Below are 21,719 nucleotides of genomic sequence, written 5' to 3' on the forward strand. Positions count from 1 at the left end.
ATGAGGTTCCACAAGGCCAAGTGCTGGGTCCTGCACTTAGGTCACAAAAACCCCAAGCTACAGGCTTGGGGAGATGTGTTTGGAAAGCTGCCTGGCAGAAAAGGACCTGGGGGTGTTGGTCGATAGCCAGCTGAATATGAGCCAGCAGTGTGCACAGCTGGCCAAAAGGGCCAATGGCATCCTGGCTTCTATCAGAAACAGCGTGGCCAGCAGGACCAGGGAAGCCATCCTTCCCCTGTACTCAGCTTTGGTGAGGGGGCACCTTGAATACTGTGTCCAGTTTTGGGCCCCTCATTACAAGAAGGACATGGAGGTCCTGGAGCGTGTCCAGAGAAGGGCAACAAAGCTGGGGAAGGGGCTGGAGAACAAGCCTTATGAGGAGCAACTGAGGGAACTGGGGTTGTTTAGCCTAGAAAAGAGGAGGCTGAGAGGAGACCTTATCCCTCTCTACAACTACCTGAAAGGAGGGTGTAGCCAGGTGGGTGTTTGTCTCTTCTCCCAAGTAACAAGTGAGAGGACAAGAGGAAATGGGCTCAAGTTGTGCCAGTGGAGGTTCAGATTGGATATCACAAAAAAATTCTTCAATAAAAGTGTTCTCAGGCACTGGAATGGGCTACGTAGGTAAGTGGTTGAGTCACCATCCCTGAAGGTATTTAAAAGACAGGTAGATGGGGTGCTCAGAGATATGGTTTAGTAGTGGACAGGTACGGTTGGACTCGATGATCTCAAAGGTCTTTTCCAACCAAACGATTCTATGATTCTGTGATTCTATGTATCATCAGTGAGGGTCAGTCTACGATCAAGCCAATATGGGTAACAAGTTTTTAGGCTTCTATTCCCAACCTAACCCCAATTTCTTTACCTGGCACAGTGGAATATGCAAACAGAAAATCTGCTTCTACTGGGATTTTGTATCTTGGATTGGCATCTGTTTCCAGAGTGTCATTTGCAGGTCCAGAGTCAGTTTGTATACCTTCATCAAATTCAGAGCCTCTGCATGCCTGAAAGCAGTGAAGACAAACAGAACTTGTCCAATAAGGAGAAGCAAGGTGTTCTAAAAATAAGTATTCATTAACACTTTTTAATCAACACAGTTTTAAACAGTACTTTGCATGTATTAGAAGCAGAAATGCAATTCTGGGGGACATCTAATTGTCCAGTCATAAAGTTACTAGCTTACCCATTTTAAAATATTCATCCCATACAGTAAAGAGAGGTAATGGTGTTGCAGGCTGTGGATCTCAGTGGACTGTCGAAGTGCCAAGTCAGCATTAGCTTGTTCTAACCATGATTAATTTTACTAGTTTAGAGTAATCCTCAACACTCAATTATCACGTATTCTCTTGTGCAGTGTGACTTTGGGACATTTACTTTACAGTGGACTACACATTGTATTTGGTCCCTGATGTGCACTGCTATAACTGTACCTTTCAAAGAATAACAAAATCACATCCAAGATCAGCTTGACCAACCCCCTTCTCAAGCAGGAACAGCTACAGTAGATGTCCAGGACCATGTCCAGTTGGGTTTGGAATGTCTCCACAGATAGAAACTCTACAATCTGGGCAACCTGTTCCAGTGTTTGACCACCCATTTCAAGCATATTGCATTTTTAACATTTTTCCATTTCTCTCTTTTATTCTTAATTTCCTCTTAATCATGTGGTTTAGGTAAAGGGCACACTGGGACCACAGTCCAGATTGGTAAGTTTCAGCTCTTGATCACTACCTTTAACTGACAGCTCTTGCAAAAAACCAGCAGTCTGATGGGCTTATATAACACAAGTAGGTTGCCTTTATTAAGATAATTTTAAAGGCAACAAAGTACCCATTCCAAACTTATAATTAAAAGAAATATCACTTTAGTAGTATGAAGAGTCTAAAATAAACACAGTTTTCACTCTGAGGTGGAGGGTTAATTGATGGAACAGCCTAAGGAGAGCCACATCAGCTGCAACTCTCATATGTACCTGACACTATGATAAAAGAGAATTCAGTCCCACAGTATGTCAGTTAATACTGTTTGAATCTGCTGCCTTTAAAAGCTTAAGTAACATACTATTAATTCTATGCTAATACAATAATGCAATATAAATTTTTAGGCTACTGAGGGCGAGTAAAAAATATTTACTTTAGCAGAATGCAGTAATTTGTAGACAGCCCTTACTCAAAGAGACCTGGACAGTATTATTTCTATTGATAATCACGTACTGTCCTCAGCTCTGTCTGCACAAGAGGGAATTTATCGTTCTGCTTTGAAGTTCATGTATTACCAAGCACAAAGAGACACCATGTACAAAATGACAATGACAGTATGCTCTTTACATCCACAAATCTTGTATATAAATTATCTTTTAAAAACAAACAATATAAAGTCACCTATAGCCACCTTCTCTCAACACATTTTTCCACAAAACGTTCAGCAAAATTCAGTAAGTAACCGACAGGGCTCTTGTAGAGCAGATAACCAACACAGCATGTTTTCCCCACTGCAGCAGTAGGATATTATATTTACCTTAGGGCTATTACCTGAATGAAAAATAATTTGGGTTTGCCTATAAGGCTTTTACACTTGTCTCCTCTGAACAGCGCAGTCAAACTCTTGATAGCCATGGGTCCATCAGTGCCATAGATGAGACCTTCTTCCCCATGGCTTAGAAGGATACAGGCAAAACAAGCGGCATCGCTGTGATTCTCCTCGGCAGCTACAAATCAAATACTTATTAGCTAAAAGGAAGCAACATTTTAAATGACAATTATATTTAGCAAACACATTCTTCCAAGACTAAATACACATGGGGCTCTATTGGAAGGCATAAAAAGGAGTGGATAAAGATGACACAAGCCACTTTTTAGTAATGTGATGAGTACCTTGAATACATGAATGCATCCTTCACTTGACTCAGAGTCTAGCCCACTGGAGTCAACAGGCTGGACTCTATCTAATATGATAAGGCTCTTCACTGAATACACAGGACGGGTGCTTCACCTAATATGACAAGAAAACTGTATTTCTGAATTGACATTGGTGGAAAAGGTGGTGAATTAAGCCTAATCCATTCAGAAACTGAATCCTCTGTATTGGAAATTGCATGCAGTGGGGTCTAAGCAATCTGTTCTAATTTGACCTGCTTTGAGCAGGGGGTAGATTCGGTTACTTCCAGAGGTCTTTTCCACTCTAAATCATTTCACACTCCTAAATTCTTACCTTGCTTCAGTAATTTTTCCATATCACCACGGCTTCGGTCATTGTATGTGTAAACATCAAAACCTAAGCTTCTAAAGCTCTTAGCTAGATCTCCAGCATCTTTGTCAGTGCCATTGCGTGTACCCATTCCTGCCAGAAAACAAAGAATGTGGTTGATTGCACATTACACAATTCACGTGTTCAAAGGTAAATTTTTAGGTTTATAATCCATAAACCTAAACAATGTCATGGTAACATGATTTTAAAACAATCCTCTAACAGCATTCTCAGCATTGAGAACAAATTGTGAGATTAGTTTTAATGCAAAATAACACAAGGTTCAATGTGGACACCTATCTTACCCTGAAAAATGCTGGCGTGCCTCCAGCACCTTGCAACATAGGGCTTCTATGGATGATTCTATCTCCTTTTGGCTATGCAGTGTAATATATGCATAAAGCACCCCAACAAAAAAACGCTGAATAGAGTCCCTATGATACTCACATAAAAGAAAGATGCAAATTCTTTGGAGTAAACGCTTCATTTAGTGTTTGCCAACTGTATAGGAAAAGACCTATGAAGCTGACTATAACACAAGTATCTGTCTGCTTTGAAACCACACCTGGTCTGAAAAGTTAAATGCAGGAGTATGAACAGAGCACAGCCATAGGTACGAGCTTTTCTAGCTCATAGCTGTAGCTCAGGGACAGAGAAGTTACAACATGGGCTGTAGATGCCAGAGTTCAAATTTTAACAACACAGCCTTAAACTCTGGGACAACGGTTTAGTTTGAAGTTGGTAGAGCAAGGTGACATGCTCTTTGAAACCTACACTGCAAAGAAGCTGCAAAGGGCTGCTCTAATGTAAGTGTTAAAGAACAGGAATAAATTGTAGGAACAACTATACCTCAAAAAAGACAAATATATTCATTAAAATTCCGTGTCCTAAAAATGCTTATTGATTAATGAAAGTATAAAAATTCCAAAAAGTCTGTGATGGGTATCATCAAAGGAAGAACATTACCTGTTTTGTCTTCAAAATTTTTGTTGTTTATAATAATACATTTGCCAACTTTCTTGTAGTCCATATTATACTGGAATGTGGGTGTAACAATTCGGTACTGATTACTGAGAGAGAGCTTTGGCTGTTCTTCTCCATTCTTCTTTTTTCTAGGTGAATCAAATGAAATTATTGTTAGTGGTCAGTCACAGGCAGCATGCCTATTTATTTTAATTCAAACCATTCGGGCAGCTCTACCCAATGTTTTGTCTTCTCTAATGTTTCTTCTTTCCTATTTCAGATTGAGGTATGAAGGTCTTGTGACTTTCATGAAGTGACTTTGTATGTGATTGAATTCTGGAGTTGGTAAAATAACTCTAGGGTGAACTGCAGCCAACAGTAGTGTATGCAGATCCTGACACACAGATAAAACAAATGGCCTAAACATGAAATCAGGCTGGCAGTAACCTTTCACAAACTACAGTTCTGGACACATTTTACTTTTACTATAAATAATTAATGGAAGTACAGACAGATCTACCTTAATAACTATTCCAAGCACAAGAAGATATTCAGTTTACCCAATGGCATGATAGGATTTATTTACTGAATCATCATCATCCCTAATTCTCTGAAGATTAAGATCGAGGAGTAGGTACTTTCTGCTGATAAAGGTTATAGATGTGAAGAGGTCATGTGTTAATTTGGTCTGCCAAACAGCAGCCTGAACCTATGCAAATCACTAAGCACATTTTAGTGTAATCATCAATACCTGAACCTCACTTAAAAAAAAAAAAACAAAACCAAAACGAAACCAACAAACCAAACCAAAATGAGCTATAAATGTTCTCTGTTAATATGACTGTGTACTGACCTTTCTGCTATGAGCAGAGTCTTAGATTGGATTAGAAAGAGATGCAAAGGGATAGCACAGACATTACTCACCAATTTGTTCTAAACTAAGTATTCTAAGTATTAAGAACAAATCAATTACAGCCAACATGCACACCTGAAGTGTAAGCATGAGGAACTCAGCAGTAATTGCTATTAGAGCTGGACTTTTTGGTCCAAGCAGATCGTTTCAGATGTTGGGAAGATCTCCTTCAGCAGAACTGAAGCAAGTTAGAGCCTATAAAGAGCCTGATTCAACCTCAGAACCATAAACAAACTTTGGAGCAAACCCAGTTAAAAACAATGCTCGGGAAAGTTCAGAAGAAGTTATCATCACATCTCTTACTTGGTCCAGCATCCTGCTTCCAATAGTATTTATTGCTGATATCTGAGAAGAAAACTTAACCTACTTTTGCAGCACAAATGACTGTGTAATACAGTTTGTTTTTAACAAAATTAGATTTTTCCCATAATCTCAATTAATTTAAGTACTTTCACTATTCTCACCCTGACATCTTTCTAAAGAATTACTAAGGTACTTGCTTCAGTAATAGCCTGTAGACATGAGATTGCTGCGAATTGATTAAATGTTGTTTAGGTAATCTACTTTCTTACCTTCCTGATTTAACAATTGCTGTCTTTTAGCTTCAAGGGTTCTCTTTTTTATTACTAAAGGACAAGATTAATTGGAAACTATAACAAACCTTCTCTAGATGATTCATCGTGTTTAAATGCTACTGCAATTCAATTTTAAAACAGCTTCTTCTTATCTTTGAGTGTCCTCATGTTCTGTTATAAAGGGCCAAATTAAATAGCTGCACCTGGCAGGCTTTCTCTGTACTCTTTTTACATGTGACCACCCCAATATCATCTCCCCTACAAAACAAGATATTGAATTGTATCTATTTGAGGATTTTGTCTGATACTCTGCAAGAACAGTTTTTTTCTGGCAAATCACAAGTATTGGTATTCTCCTTGCATACTGCTTCTTGAGGGCTCTGGGAGCAATAATTAAATATGCTTTGCCTCAAGAAAAGATTTTAACCATTTTAAAGAATTATCCACAGCTGTATGATGTTAATATTACATTTGACTTTCAAAGAGATCTTGGATTCTTATTTTAGCCTAAAATTCCCCCTGGTCCTATATCACTAGACAGCTCTCTGGCAAAGAGAGAAAAATAAATTTCAAACCAACAAATAACCACTCAGGTCGATGAAGAGGCTAATTTCCTCAGTCCACACTGCATTCAAGGTTCTATAGATTTATCTGGCTTCACTGACTTCCTGAAAAAGCTGTATGGCTAACAGTGGCTGTTACACACAAGAGGATATTTTCAAGGGGGTTGTACATAAATTTCTGTTTATGTCCAAGCCATGAACAGTTGTGAACACTCGGGACAGATCCACATGAGCAGTACAGTGTCATGTTTGCACTGTCTGCTCCCCTAAAATGCCGGAAGTGATCTACTTCTAGCCCAGAAACCATGCAGCCACGTTACCCCGCAAAAATTTCACTGCAAATAGCAGCTGGAGTTAAGTGGCATAATAATGTAGCCACACAACTTCTCTGAAACCACTTCACTTCTGAGGTCAAGAGTTTGCACTCATTCATGCAGAAATACTTGGGAGTTTAAGGGTTATAGCTACTACTGCTGGTGTTCCCAAAAGTACACCAGAAGCTCTATGCCGGTCAATGTCAAACGTCACGGACGAGCCTTGTTGGCATGGTAGCAAACAAAAATCTGTAATTTCCCCATTCCTCTACAGAGGATGGTATGGTTTTGTTCCAATGATTCCTTCCAAGCTGAACAGGCTAACGAGATACCAAGCAACCACAACATGCTTTGTAGGGTTACACCTATAATTCCTTTACTGGCAGACAACAAAAAGTTCCAGAAATCTTTTGGTACCTGTCCAAGCTGAACAATTAAAGAAGCAAAGGTTGTGGAGTTTACATATCCTGGGCCTGCAGTCCAGAGAGAAATTGTTTTTTGAAGATTCTGTTTTCTGTGTCAACATAGTGCAATGTGGGAATTGCCTAACCAGACTAAACTGACAGCATAAAGTCCAACTCTTCAGTTTCAACAAGCCAAATCAGAGCTTGTAATAATGACTAATAAAGTAATAAATATTGTAATAATCAGTCCTTAAAGGAAATGTCCTGTCAGTGACAGATGGTTCATGACTGAAAACCTAAAGCTTTCCAGCTAAATTTTTATTTCCTAAGCTTTGAACTGGACATGTTAATATAAATGTTTACTGTTGCTGTTTTTACTAAGTTTCTAATCACTGTATTTTCCAAAAGGGTTTCCACAGGTTAGTGATGTGTTGTCATAAAATGTTTTAAACTATTTGCCCTCAGTTTTATTTCATTCTGCTTCTCTGACATCCAATGTCTTTAATTTCCCTCTTTTGGCATTCAAACTTGCCCAGACTAAATAGAAACTTGAATTTTATGACTGTTTACTCTTTCTTCAGCTTTTAATTACAACTGTGTCATAACTCCTTATTCCACTAGTGGTCACTGATCTTTCCCTTAGACAGAAATATTCTTCCTATCGGTGCTCTCACATATTTCATGTTCTCTCCCTTTGGTCAAGAGTTCAGTAAAACTGAAACTGCACTCTGGCATCCTCATGTAGCTTGCACATTTTCACCCTTACTTTGTCTTTAAATCCAGGCCTTAGGCTTGACAAGAGTATGTCTGGGAATGTGATTTCAAGTCTAGACTCAATTGGTGTCAACTCTGGGAAAATCATTATTACCAGTGTCTCACTTTTCAAATACAAAATTAAAGTCACCCATACCATTTATCATTTTGTTAATGAACTTTTAAATAGGAAAGGACAAATTTATCATCATGAGTGGCTATCTCCATGTCAAAGTCAATGGAGATACATCACTTACACCAGTAGTGAACTCAATTGTTTAAAAGGACTGCTACTTATCACAACAAGCTTTACTTGCTGTTACACTTTGGGTAAATGATGACTTCAGTATGTATGGATATCAAGATTTAAGGATAAAAATATCACTGTTAACAATTAAGTATACTATTTTCAACAATTTTACCGAAAGCAGTTTCTCTTAGCAGCTGAGATTTCCTCTCCTTTGCCTTTCTTTCTACTGGCATCTTCCTCCACTTTCTTTGCTACTGTATATTAGTAAAACACACCAACATACTAAGAATCCACGTGCAAGGGAATGGCTTCCTTGAGTGTTGCAGTCTCTCATCATCTCTCCCACCAGCTACAGCCAAGCTCTTGGGCTCAGGTCTGCCAGCCCTCCAGAGGAACAAGTGTTTCAGTGAGAACCAGCTGCTCAGCTTCAAATGTAGTGTGATGTATTTCCATGGGGAGGGTCTCCACTTTCCACCACATTACATGGTTATGTCAGCTGGGTAGTCTGGTATTCCTACCTTTGTGCAAGGGGTAAAGGTCACTGACTGTAAAAAAACCTTCTGCTCCAAGAAAGCTGGACTGCTGTAACCGTATGGACTCCCCCTGGAACAGTACCAACATCATGCAGGGAAAGTTCTCAAGAGAAGAGTGGATGAAAGGGAAACATTACAAAGAAAGTAGGGTAAAACCGGTTACGCCAATCAATTTACTAAACCTCAATATTAACAATGATTAAAAGGAGGATGATAATAACCAACGGACAAGAGAGCTTTTCTGAAAACATGAGCTGCTTGGCCTTAAAAGCAATGTGACACTTAGCACACAGAAGAAAGCTCTTCTTTGAAAAGAACCGTCACTTAAATAGCCTTATGGGCAGAGGATTAGATGAATAAAGACAAATTTCACAATCATCACTTCCCAGCCACAGGATGGGAAGTTTTTTTTCCCTATTTGTTTTTTTCCTATTTGTTTGCTTTTCTAAGAGGAAATTAATGTGTTATTCAAAATGAACTCTAAAAATGCTATTGGAGAGCGATATCCGGGCTTTGAAAACAGCTATAGTCCCTTTCTCTCCCAGGAAGGTTAGGGACTTTTGTTGCTGTACTGAAAAATGTAAGCAGATAAAAAAATTCTACAATTACGAGACTATTCAATTTAAGGAAGTTGACATTGAGAGGTGGGTGGAAAAGGCCAAACTGATTACATTCATTTCTATTCAAAGTACACACACAAAAGAGGAGAACTTTGTCTTACTCTTGCTCTATGAAGTTGAGTAAATTTGGGCTTTACTTGATAAGGAATATCACAGAACATTGTGCTAGCTTTTAGTCTGGCATACTTCCTTAATACAATGTGCAATCATATATAATTTTTGAATGACTGATAATATGTTTCTGTTAAAAAAAAAAATTGCCTTGAAAACATGCTATGTTTACAGAACACATCATCTCAGGATCCCTTCTGGAGTCCCCACACTTTGTGGCACTGGAGCACAGTTTTATGCCAGTTTCTGTCACACTGTCAGCCTTTCTGTTGAGTGCAGGCAAGAGGGTTATAGCAGTGGTACAGGGACAAAGCCTGTGGTATAAATCTTCTCATGTAATCCATCAGCATCCACCAGAACTTTCATACATTTAATGTTGTGGGATGCAAAGTATCTTAAAACTGCAATGATCTTTATTCTATTACAAGTAACTGAGATGTTTCCCTCAAGACTTTTACATTTCGGGACCTCTTTAAAGGCTTAGTTTGAATAAATTACCCATTGAGTTACAATACTGTGGAGTAAGTGTATGGGACAACAGAGTAGTTTTAAGACTTCCAAAGAAACTTACTTAGCCTATATTGCTGATTTAATTCTATGCTGTTTGTGTGGCTCTATGCTGCTCCTTCTGTCTTTCCATTACTGCATGCACAGTATAAATGATTGCGATTTCTGCTCGTCACAAGAGCTATGTTTGCTCTCCTGGGGAAAAAACCTGGATTGGGTTTATTTTTTTTAAAAAAACGTAGTTAAAGGATAGACAGGAAACAATGAAAATGCAAAGAGGATTGTGTCTGAATTCACAAAGCATCACCAAGCTATGTGTAGCAAAACTGAGTGTGCTGGAGACCAGTTCAGAGTTATTCTTCCAAATAAAGTGAAGAGGAAACAGAATTCACAAATTAGACAAATCAAGGTTCAATATTTTGTTCTGTTTCTAACTTAGTCTCAATAATTTGTGGTCTATTCATACATCTGATGCTGTCTAATGATCATGCATTAAATGTCTTACTCCTACATAACCTTCTCTCCAAACTGCCAGCTTTAATAGTTTTATCCAGCTTTAATACTTTTATCCAGTCTAATTTCACCATATTTAATATACCTCTAATTACTGTACACTCTCCCCTCTTTGAATTTTTTTCTCTTGAAATGTATTGGCAATAACAAGCAAAAGACACTTGTTAAACCTGACTGGAGCTTTTTAGATCTTAAGCTCTGAAAGGCAGACTCTTTGTTCTTTGTCAGACCTGTTTTGGTAAAGTGTCACGCAGATTTAGAGCTGCAAGCAAATAATACATTATCCTGTTGCCTTTTCCCATTAATATTGCATCAGGCTGGCAGAGCAGCAATATTTCTGGACAAGAAGAAGGTGTCACTACATGATGGTTGACCCTGCCTGGACACCAGGTGCCTACCAAAACTGCTCCATCACTCCCCTTCTCGGCTGGACAGGGGAGAGCATATATAATGAAAGGCTCGTGGGTCGGGATGAGGACAGAGAGAGATCACTAATTACCATCACGGGCAAAACAGACTCAACTTGGGGAAATTAATGTGTTATCAATCAAATCAGAGTAGGATAATGAGAAATAAAAACAAATCTTTAAACACCTTCCCCCTAATCCCTCCCTTCTTCCCAGGCTCAACTTCACTCCCAGTTTCTCTACATCCTCCCCCACAGCGGTGCAGGGGGACAGGGAATAGGGGTTGGGGTCAGTTCATCACACGTTGTTTCTGCCGTTCCCTCCTCCTCAGGGGGAGGACTCCTCACACTCTCCCCCTGCTCCAGTGTAGGGTCCCTCCCATAGGAGACAGTTCTCCACAAACTTCTCCAACATTCGTCCTTCTCACAAGCTACAGTTCTTCATGACCTGCTTCACCACGGTCTTCACCACGAGCTGCAGGGGAATCTCTGCTCTGGTGCCTGGAGCACCTCCTCCCCCTCCTTCTTCACTGACCTTGGTGTCTGCAGAGTCATTTCTCTCACATGTTCTCGCTCCTCTCTCCAGCTGCAGGTTGTACATATGTTATCATAGAGGCACTGTCACCATCACTGATGGTCTTGGCCCTGGCCAGCAGTGGGTCCATCTTGTAGCCGTCTGGCATTGGCTCTGTCAGACATAGGGGAAGCTTCCAGCAGCTTCTCAAAGGAGCCACCCCGGTAGCCCCCCCTGCTACTAAAACCTTGCCATGCAAACCAAACACACTCCACCCCTCACCTCTGCGAATCACATATTTAAGAATTATCATTAAAATCCACGTTCATCCAAGTTCACAAACTTCACTCACATCCACAAAAAACAATTCCCTGCACCAAAATCAAAATAACATCAAACCAACACCAAACAAAAGTGGACACTTTACAAACACAATCCACCCGTCACCCCTTCATCATGGTGACAACCCACTCTCTGTGATCATTCCAGTCTCTAACAGTGTTCAGTCCATGTTTTGCCCATTACCTCACCCAATTACTATCTTTATCTTGAATTCCTCAAGCCCCACATTGGGTGTCAAAAAGGACTGTGGTGGGCTGACCTTGGCTGGATGCCAGGTGCCCACCAAGCCACTCTATCACTTCCCTCCCCAGCAGGACATGGGGGAAGAAAATTTAAGACTGAAAAAAACCTTGTGGCTTAAAATAAAGGCAGTTTAATAGAGCAAAAGCAAAGGCCACACACAGAAGCAAAGGAAAACAGAAGATTTATTCTCTACTTCCCCTCAGCAGGTGATATCCAGCCACTTCCTGGGAAGCAGGGATTCAGTATGCATCCAGGAAACAAACATAAATAATGAATGCTCCCACTTCCTCCTCCTTTCTCTTAGCTTTTATTCCTGAGCAGATGTTATATGGTATGGAATATCCCTGTGGTCATGTTGGGTCACCTGTCCTGGCTATGTCCCCCTCCAGGATCTTGTCCACCCCCAGCCTACTGATGTGAGGGGGAAATGTTGGAGAGAGAGACTGGATGCTGTGCAAGCACTGCTCAGCAGTAGCCAAAGCACTGGTGTGTTACCAGCCTTACACCTTGCTAGCTACCAATACAAAGCATGGCACCATGAGGGCTGCTGGGGGGGAAATTAACTCCATCTCAGCCAGACCCACTACTCGAGTTGTCTTTTATAAAAATGAATATTCCTTTACTGTTAAAAATCAGAAAGCATAAGTTATATGGGATAAGGACAAAGCATTAACCATAAGAGACAGAGCAAATCCTCGAAGTGTATTACACTGCACTTGACGGTGTGATCCTGGGTCACACACTGAGAAGGCAGCCTGCTAGAATACTAAGTGAAGCCTACGATAAACACCAACAGGAGCCACTGCAGAAGATATTGGCATTTGGAAGATCTCAATTCCATTTCCCACCTGACTGTCACACGCTATGGGCTCACAAACCTTTTACCCTGAATACACTCCAATGGCAGGTGCAATTTCCATGTCTCTCTTTTCAGACAGGTAACACCTTACCAAGGACTCTTTTGAAAGAGGGTAAATATAATCTTAAACCAAGAGAATAAATACTATCCCTCACAATCTTTTTTTTAAACAAAAGTTACTTAGTCTTTCAAATTATGTGCCAGTAGACAAACTGAAAAATAGCTTAATAGTTGAAGTAAAAATCTCCTGATGAAAAAGGGGCAATACTAACTACACAGGAGGAAGTTCAAGTAAATATTGCATACTTTCAATTCGTCTAGTGAAATTTATTATCAAATAACTGCTGACTTTAATGGACAAGCACTAACCAGTTCATAGAATGCTATTTTAAAATATGCTCCAGATAAATGTCAAAAGAAAATGTAAAAAAATTTCTAATATTAAAGTCAGAATCTTTTCAACATAATAGAAAGTCTTCACTTAGAAGAGATAAGAAAAGTGGTCCTACAAAAGAGAACATAAAAGTTCCCCAAAAAACATCTAAACATGATTTTACCTACATTGCTTACTGTGGCAAGGAGATGTCTTATACAAAAGGTATGAAAACTGACAAACGCAATTTAGAATAGCAAACATAAAAAACACAATTAAAAAAACCCCAGAACATTAAATCACAAAAACCAGTCAAATAGTCCTAGATTTCTGGTCCCTCTAATGGTCTTGTTTTGTCTGTTAGAGAAATTTTAAATTATGGTGAAACATGCCAAACTGATAATATTAGAGTCTGAAGTTCATATTTATCAGTGACATATAAAGTCTGTGCAGTCCTTGCATCTTCATATACCACTCTGCCCAAGTGTCTAAACCTTGAAAGTCATTTTTGGGAAGGGGTGGAATAAAGGGAAATGGCAAATGTGCTTGAACACCAAAGCCCCTAATGAATGCACCCCACTTTCCTCCTGAGGGCAGGCCTGCTAAAAGCAGTAAATAATGCCTGTTTGTAACTGCTCTGAGAGATCAGGGCCACAGTAATTACTTAGTCTCCATCTTCCTTTTCAACTGCCCATTAGTTCATGACTTCTTAAGGGCATCTTTGGAATTAGATTGTCAGCTGACTAAACAAGGTCAGTTTAAAAGTCACCAGAGGCAAAGCCTTTTGCTTGAATGAACCTGAAACGAGGAAGCTAATGGAGACAGTACCTCTTTATTTCTTTAGAAACCCATGTCCCCTCTTCATAACTGTAAACACACTAATACTGAAAGAAAAAATATTGCTGTAATAGTCTTGAAACAAAGGAGTTAGGTAAATAGGATTATTTCCTTGAACTTACACAGATAATAATAGAGCTGGGAGGGACCTAAGCTATCATTAACAAATTCTTTGCCCAAGACCAGACTGAGTTAATTCATCCAATAAAAAGGTATCATACTAAAAACCTACTTTTGTTCTTACTATGACATATGTAGCAGTGCTGTTACACATTTTGTAGAAAATTTGCACAATAAAATGCTTTACTTTTTTTAAAGAAATCCTATGATTTCCCTCAGTTTCCTGGAGCATGTTGTATCATTAAACTGAAAGAGGGAAGGTTTAGATTAGATATTAGGAAGAAATTCTTCACTGCAAGGGTGGTCAGACACTGGAACAGGTTGCCCAAGGAAGCTGTAGATGCCCCCTCCCTGGAAGTGTTTAAGGCCAGGTTGGATGAGGCTTTGAGCAACCTGGTCTAGTGGAAGGTGTCCCTGCTGATGGCATGGGGGTTGGAACTGGATGATCTTTAAGGTCCCTTCCAATCCAAACCAGTCTATGATTCTATGATCATCCCCAACAGCATAACACAGGCCATAAAAACATTTATTTAGATTATATGCTAGCTATGCTTTGCTCAGTTAACTTGATGAAAAGTATTAAAAAAAGCAAAACGCTGATTTCTGGGGCTATGTTCTATTATCCACTAAGAGCCACTTAATTGTGTTCTGGATGAAGAACTGAGTGTGAATTCTGCTTCTGCTATTGAATAACTTTGGGAAAGTAACTCTATATCTCTTGATCTTAGTTCTGCCATTACGAAATGAAGCCTAAACAAACTTATTTCATAAAACCATTGCAGATCTCATGGATTCTTTCCAGGGGGATAGCAGTGTAGAGTAAACTAGAGAATGAATTTTAAATCCCCTATTTGGTACATCTGTACAATGCTTAGGTCCAGAGCGTGTGAGGCAGCTTACTGCCACGTGCCTCCTGGAAAAAAATGCTTGAAACAAAGGTATTCTCACTGTCCACCAAGGAGGTTTGCAGTGGATCTCAGTCCAGAAACAAATTCCTATCTTTGGTTACTGCACATCAGCTTCCCTGAAGAGATAAAACCACTAGTGCCTGCACACAATTACTTAACATCAACTGCAAAAATGACAGGGTTGCACTCCACAGAATATGGCATTTCCCCAAAGTATATTATAGCCCTAAAGGCTGCTGGGACCCTGGCTTAACAGCCGAGATATCACAGCTCATCACATCGCAGCTACTCAGCTGAACTACAGCAATGGCTCTTTGGATGTTCCTTTGAAACCACAACCTCAAGTGCATGAGTCTGAATCACAATAATGCCTCACCTACCACAAAGCTTCACAACTGCAACAGTCTCAGAGATAAACTAAATCAACTAGTGAGCTGCAACATGCTAATTGCAGTAACTGACCTAAGTGTGAGCACACTTTTCATTTGATCTCTTGCAAAGCAAGACACAAACTCCTATTCAGTAGTTTCTACAAACCTGCAGCTTCTGTTTAATCTGCAGAACATTTTTTAGATTTATACCCAACCTTTTTTAAAAAGATCCATTTATGGATCCATTTATAAATTCTTTGTTTACAAAAAGTGCCTCCTATCTTCTACCTTTCATCACTTACATATTTGTACAGTACACTACATTGCCTAGTACAAGCAAATTATCTTTCAACTTTAGTGAGAGAAACTAAATACATTTTGAATCCCTCATTATTAATAAGATATTTCTGAGACCCTAAGCTACTCTTGTAGCTTTTTTGTCCCATTTTAGTTTCAGACCCTTCTCCAAATCAGAGGGATCATCTTCTCTAAGAACTTGGAAAACTGAGAAACCCAGTCCAGGACAACTGGAAACTCACTGTGTAATGAAAGGATTGGAGCTGTTTGAAAGAGCAAGCCTCAGACTACAACTGCTGTCATACTCTGTATATTATATATGTCTGATATATAATATACTCTGTATATTATATATGTCTTTGGAGTTCTGATAGTTACATCTAAATACGTCCTCCTCTCCTTTTAACTATGTGTTAGTGATAGCCTTAACGTAATTAAAATCAGAACCATGGCTGCAATTTTATTTATTACACACAAATGAAACAGAGCAGCTACACTTTGTAAAAAAAGTTCCAACACAGACAATTATGTCTAATATTGTCCACATTTCACAACAGTTTAAAAAAAGACAAGAGGAAACAAAAAAAAGAAACAGGTGGCAACATCCTAGTCTTTGTGCACTTAATGTTTAAAGTATTTTTTACAGACTACATGATAATTTTGTGGTGTAATGCCTGCAGCAGAGAGGACCAAAACAGAGTAAGTTCTAAACTCTCAACCATCAATTTGTAATCCATCTTCAGCCTCCTAATTAGCTGCATGGTATCTGCTGCGCAGGCCTCACAAGGCTCCATGCAACATAATACTCAAATAACATTCAAAAGGTAAAATTTTACAAATAAAGGTTACTGCTTGCTGAAAGGCTTTCTGCTCATTTCTAGAAAACCTGCATGTACACACCTTCCATGGGTGTTCTGGAAATTGAAATCTAGCACCATCATATCCTAGGGAGTATAAGGTACATAGGCAACTGGCAATTATATATAAAAAATAATGAAGCCTCTCTTACCTATCCTGGGTACTAAAAGCAATTAACAGGTATATATTGCTATATGGACTGCTTGGAAAATGACTCAGATAAAGCAACACCACCAAATACTATTTCCCAGAGAACACTCTGGCTAGGATTAGCAATTGCAAAATGTCAACAGAGGTATAATTAGCTTGATACAAGCACTGAAACAAAACTCTTTTAGGGTATTCATTCATGAGATTTCCAAACAGGTGGCAGAGAAGGAAGGTGATAAATAACATTCTACAGTACCTTGGCTCATCATCAAATGGTACTCCACACTGCATCTGAAAACAGCTTCAGCTTGTCCTCAAGAGCAAGTCTAATTTTCTTTGGTAATGCTAGGAGCCCACCATGCTCAGGGTTACATTGGAGAGTGAAACAGGATGTTCTGTGTGTTCAGGCCCAAAGATTCGCATGTGTCAGCAGTGGGTCACGCTGGACTTTTCCATGGGGCTATTCAAACCCTCATAGCTATCACCCTGCAAGCTGAGGTCATGCAGGCCTGACCTACCTTTGCTGACAAGCGGAAAACACGCTCCCATCGCCCTGATTTTATCACTGTTCCTATGTAAGAGCATAGGGAAAACCAGCAGATCTTGAGATGGAGGTGGGACAGCAGACTTCACTTTGTTAGACATCTTTCTTCCTTCTCTCAAAACCTGATCCACCACTACTACAATATTTACACAATGAATATTTCTAATAGTGCATATTAACATGCACAGTTTACAAAACCTCTTTGCATTCTAATTCATAGAACTATTTCCTTTATATTTACCCCTAAACAGTTTTGGTTTATTATAAATTTGGCTTAATTTCCTTTTGACTCCTTTGAAAGCTTAAAAATGACTCTACATAATAGTGCTCCTTCAAATTTTCTATGATGACAGCCCAGAGTTCATTGTAATGAAGGAAATAAATTACTACACTAAAAAAGGATTAGGATGCTTGACTCACTGTTGTGATTGCTACAGACAGAGTTCATGGATAACTCAGTGTTTGCTGTGCTTCACAAGGCAAAATGATGGAGGCTGGAAACAAACACTGACTGTGAATTGATGAGTTCCTACACTTTAACCTAGACACTACTTCCAGATACTCGGGCATTTCCTATATGCTACATCCACAAGCACTAACCACAATTTTCACTAATTGTTAAACACTCCTGCAGTGTCCTCCAGGAACTGAGTTCCAGACCTCAACAAAACCTGCAATAACAAAAAATAAACAATCTCTGGCTTAAAAGCAAGTAATGAAAATGAAACATCCCTGTTGCTTTATGCTAAAATCTTTCTGTCTTTGTAGGAATTAACTGTAACAGACTATAGAGGGCAGAACCTATTGCTCCTGAAATTTTATGTTCAGCGTTTTGGGGGAAAATACACCGATATTTAGCTTGTGCAAAGCAGAACCCACAAATTCCAAATAAAATTAAAATTACGTTGTGCTAGACTTTGGAGTTAGGATAGCAAAAATGAAAGATCACCCATTTACAGGACAGACTAAAGTGCACAGTGATTTCCTTAGAGACATAAAGGAAACGTGAGGCTGAACCAAGAGTTCAGTTCAGATCTCTGAGTTGCAGCCCAGAGCGTAACTTCAGATAATGATTCATCAGCTGTTATTTGTTTTAAATTAACTTGCTATTTTTATTCTATCTAAGGATAAAAGAGATATTTTTCTTAGTAGTATTTATTTTTGAAAGGTCTGTAATATTCTGTCACTGAAAAACCTGTAACAGAGCTGCACTTTTAATTTTAAAACTGTAAAAGTTATGATAAAAAAGATGAGGTAGCATTCAAGGCATCATCTGGATTTGAATACATTAATTTCAAGACAGGAACAGCTGACATTCATGCAGTGGAGGCCAATACAGTTTCTTCACAAGCATATGATGCTAGCAGTAGTACTTTGTCTACAAAGCAAGAAACCAATCTCCCCCACAGAGCTCCCCGATAAAAAGACAAAAAACGCCAAATGAAGATGTTAAATCATTCTGTGGAGAAGTGAGAATATTTTTAAAGCCTAGAAAGTGTTTCAGGAGCACATACAGCACAGAAAATAAAAATTTCTATGGGAAAAATTCTATTAGTTTCTAACTATCACATAAAGAATTAAAATACACGCTTGAAATCCTCCGCTCAGTCTTGTTTAACCATGTTTTAAAATGTTGTTGTGCACAGGCTTGCCAGAGTCTATTGCTGCTTTCTGAAGCAACTTCTTGTTCAACTGCAACTCTCCCTATTTTTTCCCCACATTTTCGCGGTAACAAAATTGATATCCTCCTGCCATCTAGTGGCTAAAAATCCCCCAACCCAAACACCACCTGCAGACGTTAACGCAAAACTTCCTTCTTCCTACTCTTGTTACTTGTTTTCCTATTGAGCTTATATATTTTAAGCAATAATAAGTGAAATACAGTGGAAAACTTCATTGAAAGTACTGCACAGCTGGTAAAAACTGAGTTGTTAAACCAAGAGATCATAAAATTGTAGTTAATCTAAAGCTTTCTAGATATCTTATTTTGCACAGCCAAATTACCTGAAACATTTGTTATAGAAAAGAGTGATAGAAATGCTGATTATTGCCTTTCCCTTAGGAATGATCAATCTTGCATTGCACAACTTAATAATAGTATTAGCATATCACCTCTTAAAAAGAAGACCAATTTAGATATTAAAATGTAAATTTTATAAAGTTTAAAAGAAACATTTGAAAAATGCTTGGCAAGATTTAGAAACAAATGTTACACTGTCTATTTTGCATGATGTGATTCTGCTAGAATTAATAATACACACACACATCACAAAATATATTTGGGGAATAATAAAATGAGATGGAGAAAGTAAAGTGTTTTTCTTAACAGCACATCAAGTCTTCTAAAACTAAAGCATCTTCACTTCTCTCACAGATCTGTTACCCTCATTAGACTAATATAATAAGCAGCAAATATAAAATTATATTCTCTGTGTAGTTTCTCTGAATTATACTGTTCACTTGGATGTGAATGTCCAACAGTAAAAATAAAAAATCAAAACCTCTATGTCTTTATAATAAACGCCTCTAATAAAATCTCTCTAAATCCATGAAGTTCACAATGTGAAGTAGCCATTTGCTGGCATTCAATAGTATTTGTAAATTTTACATGTTCATATCTCACCTTCTGCATTTTCAATCACATTTATCTAGAGTTTTCAGGAGCACAGACAAGCAGTACACAGTTCTTGCTTCCTATAGATTTAATGAAAGTAAGCTTCTGCTTCAGTGACACTTCTATGTTTTAGAATGAAAGGCTTTTAATCTATTTGGTAATGGGTTACACCTCTAGACTCAGTGAGGCTTCTTTGTGCTACAACCTAGGTGGCACATCCAGGCTTTAAACTAACTTAAATAGTCAGCAGGGGATTCCATTAGCTGAGCTGAATGCAGTAAAATAGATAATTAATGGCATATTTAATTCCCAGCTCCACCAAAGGGCAATGTTTAAGATGAGAGACTGTAATTGATGCTAAATGAACTTAGTGGTCTCTTGACTACCAAATAAATGGGAGATACTATAGGTCTCCCTATAAGGAGATACTATAGAGAGATGCTTTAAGGTACACTCAGATACATCAAATCTATACAACATAAACCATCTCCCTATCCAGACCATCTACGACATTGTGGACATAGCAAACTGAACACCAAAATCCCCTTAGAAGGGTAGTATGACAGTTGATACAATAATAACAGGAATAAAAGTAGTAACTTACTTTCCAATAAGTGAGAATCTGCTACTTCTGTCTGGCTTTGCATCAACTACATCATCGCGATCTTCATCACTGTTCTCTTGAGTGGAGTGATCAACATGCTGATCTCCTGACATCTGCAAATAAAAGTACAAGAAGGTAAGTGTCCCTCAATAAACACTGTCATTTTACAAATCCTTCTATAAACCAAACTGTTACACCAGACGTGAAGTTGTTCAATCATAGAATCATAGAATGGTTTGGGTTGGAAGGGACATTAAAGATCATCATAGTCCCAACTTCCCTGCCATAAGCCAGGACACCTTCCACTAGACCAGGTTGCTCAAAGCCTCATCCAACCTGGCCTTAAACACTTCCAGGGAGGAGCATTCACAGCTTCTCTGGGCAACCTGGGCCAGTGTCTCACCACCCTCACAGGAAAGAATTTCCTCCTAATATCTCATCTAAACCCACCCTCTTTCAGCTTAAACCCATTTCCCCTTGTTCTGTCACTCCCTGCCCTTATGAAAAGTCCTTCCCCAGCTTTCTTGTAGGCCCTTCAGGTACTGGGAGGCCGCTATAAGATCTCCCCAGAGCCTTCTCTTTTTCAGGCTGAACAGCCCCAACTCTCTCAGCCTGTCCTCATAGGAGAGGTGCTCCAGCCTTCTGATCATCCTCGTGGCCTCCTCTGGACTCGTTCTAACTGGTCCAGGTCTTTCTTGTGTTGGGGGCTCCAGAACTGGACGAAGTACTCCAGGTAGTCAGTTGTACTATATAATTCTTCTTCAATTAAGAGTGGCCATACATTTCTGGCCCTGAATTAACATGACATTGCACACGTTCAGCCGTCTGCATTATCTTGTGGCAGTTACCAAAAGCGACTTGTCTAATATCGCTCTCAAAAACACAGATAAGAACAAAAGTAAAAATCATTTTATGGTGAAAGATCTTACAACTGATTCTCAGAAATTTTTTCATGGTCTGGAAAGAAGTATGGTGGGAAGAAAGCAAGGACAACTAACATAAAAGTATTTGTAACTGCACTCCTGTCCAGCACTAAGACATGCAGAGAGCTCCTGTGTTTTTATTTGCATATACATGGTCAAATGTGCATAAGAGAAAAAATGCTGTATTATCTTCCATGGATGGGATCTTAGGTTTTAATTTCTCTGTTTTGTCTATAGCAATACTTAATATGAATTTTATATTCTTCTCATTATTAATTAATACTTGTATACAGTTGTTAGGGGAAAAAAAAACAGTTGTGAAATATTTCATGGAAATTAAAAGGTAGTTTCATTACATAAAGCAGCCTCTTACACAAACTGCTGTATTTCTGCCAGGTTTTTTTTGTTACTCCAGTGGAAGCTTGGAACACCTCTCATCCCAAAAGCGACACAGGGCACTGCTGAACAGCAAGGCTGAGCTGATCTAATGACTT

At 38.9% G+C, this 21,719-nt stretch overlaps 1 protein-coding gene across 1 annotated transcript; it reads right to left on the bottom strand.

The window, feature by feature from the left end:
- Positions 1 to 862: 862 nt before the first annotated feature.
- LOC104528198 (caspase-7) lies at positions 863 to 20,415 on the bottom strand (the record flags this gene model as incomplete). The annotated part of the gene is made up of 5 exons (XM_010172130.1): positions 20,303 to 20,415; positions 4,210 to 4,355; positions 3,208 to 3,336; positions 2,529 to 2,704; positions 863 to 1,001 (listed from the first exon to the last, which is right to left on the bottom strand). Coding segments are annotated over exons 1-5 (703 nt in total), but the record flags the coding sequence as incomplete, so codon positions are not given.
- Positions 20,416 to 21,719: the final 1,304 nt, after the last annotated feature.

This window comes from Antrostomus carolinensis, unplaced genomic scaffold, assembly GCF_000700745.2.
Source record: "Antrostomus carolinensis isolate BGI_N321 unplaced genomic scaffold, ASM70074v2 scaffold13527, whole genome shotgun sequence".
NCBI lineage: Eukaryota > Metazoa > Chordata > Aves > Caprimulgiformes > Caprimulgidae > Antrostomus > Antrostomus carolinensis.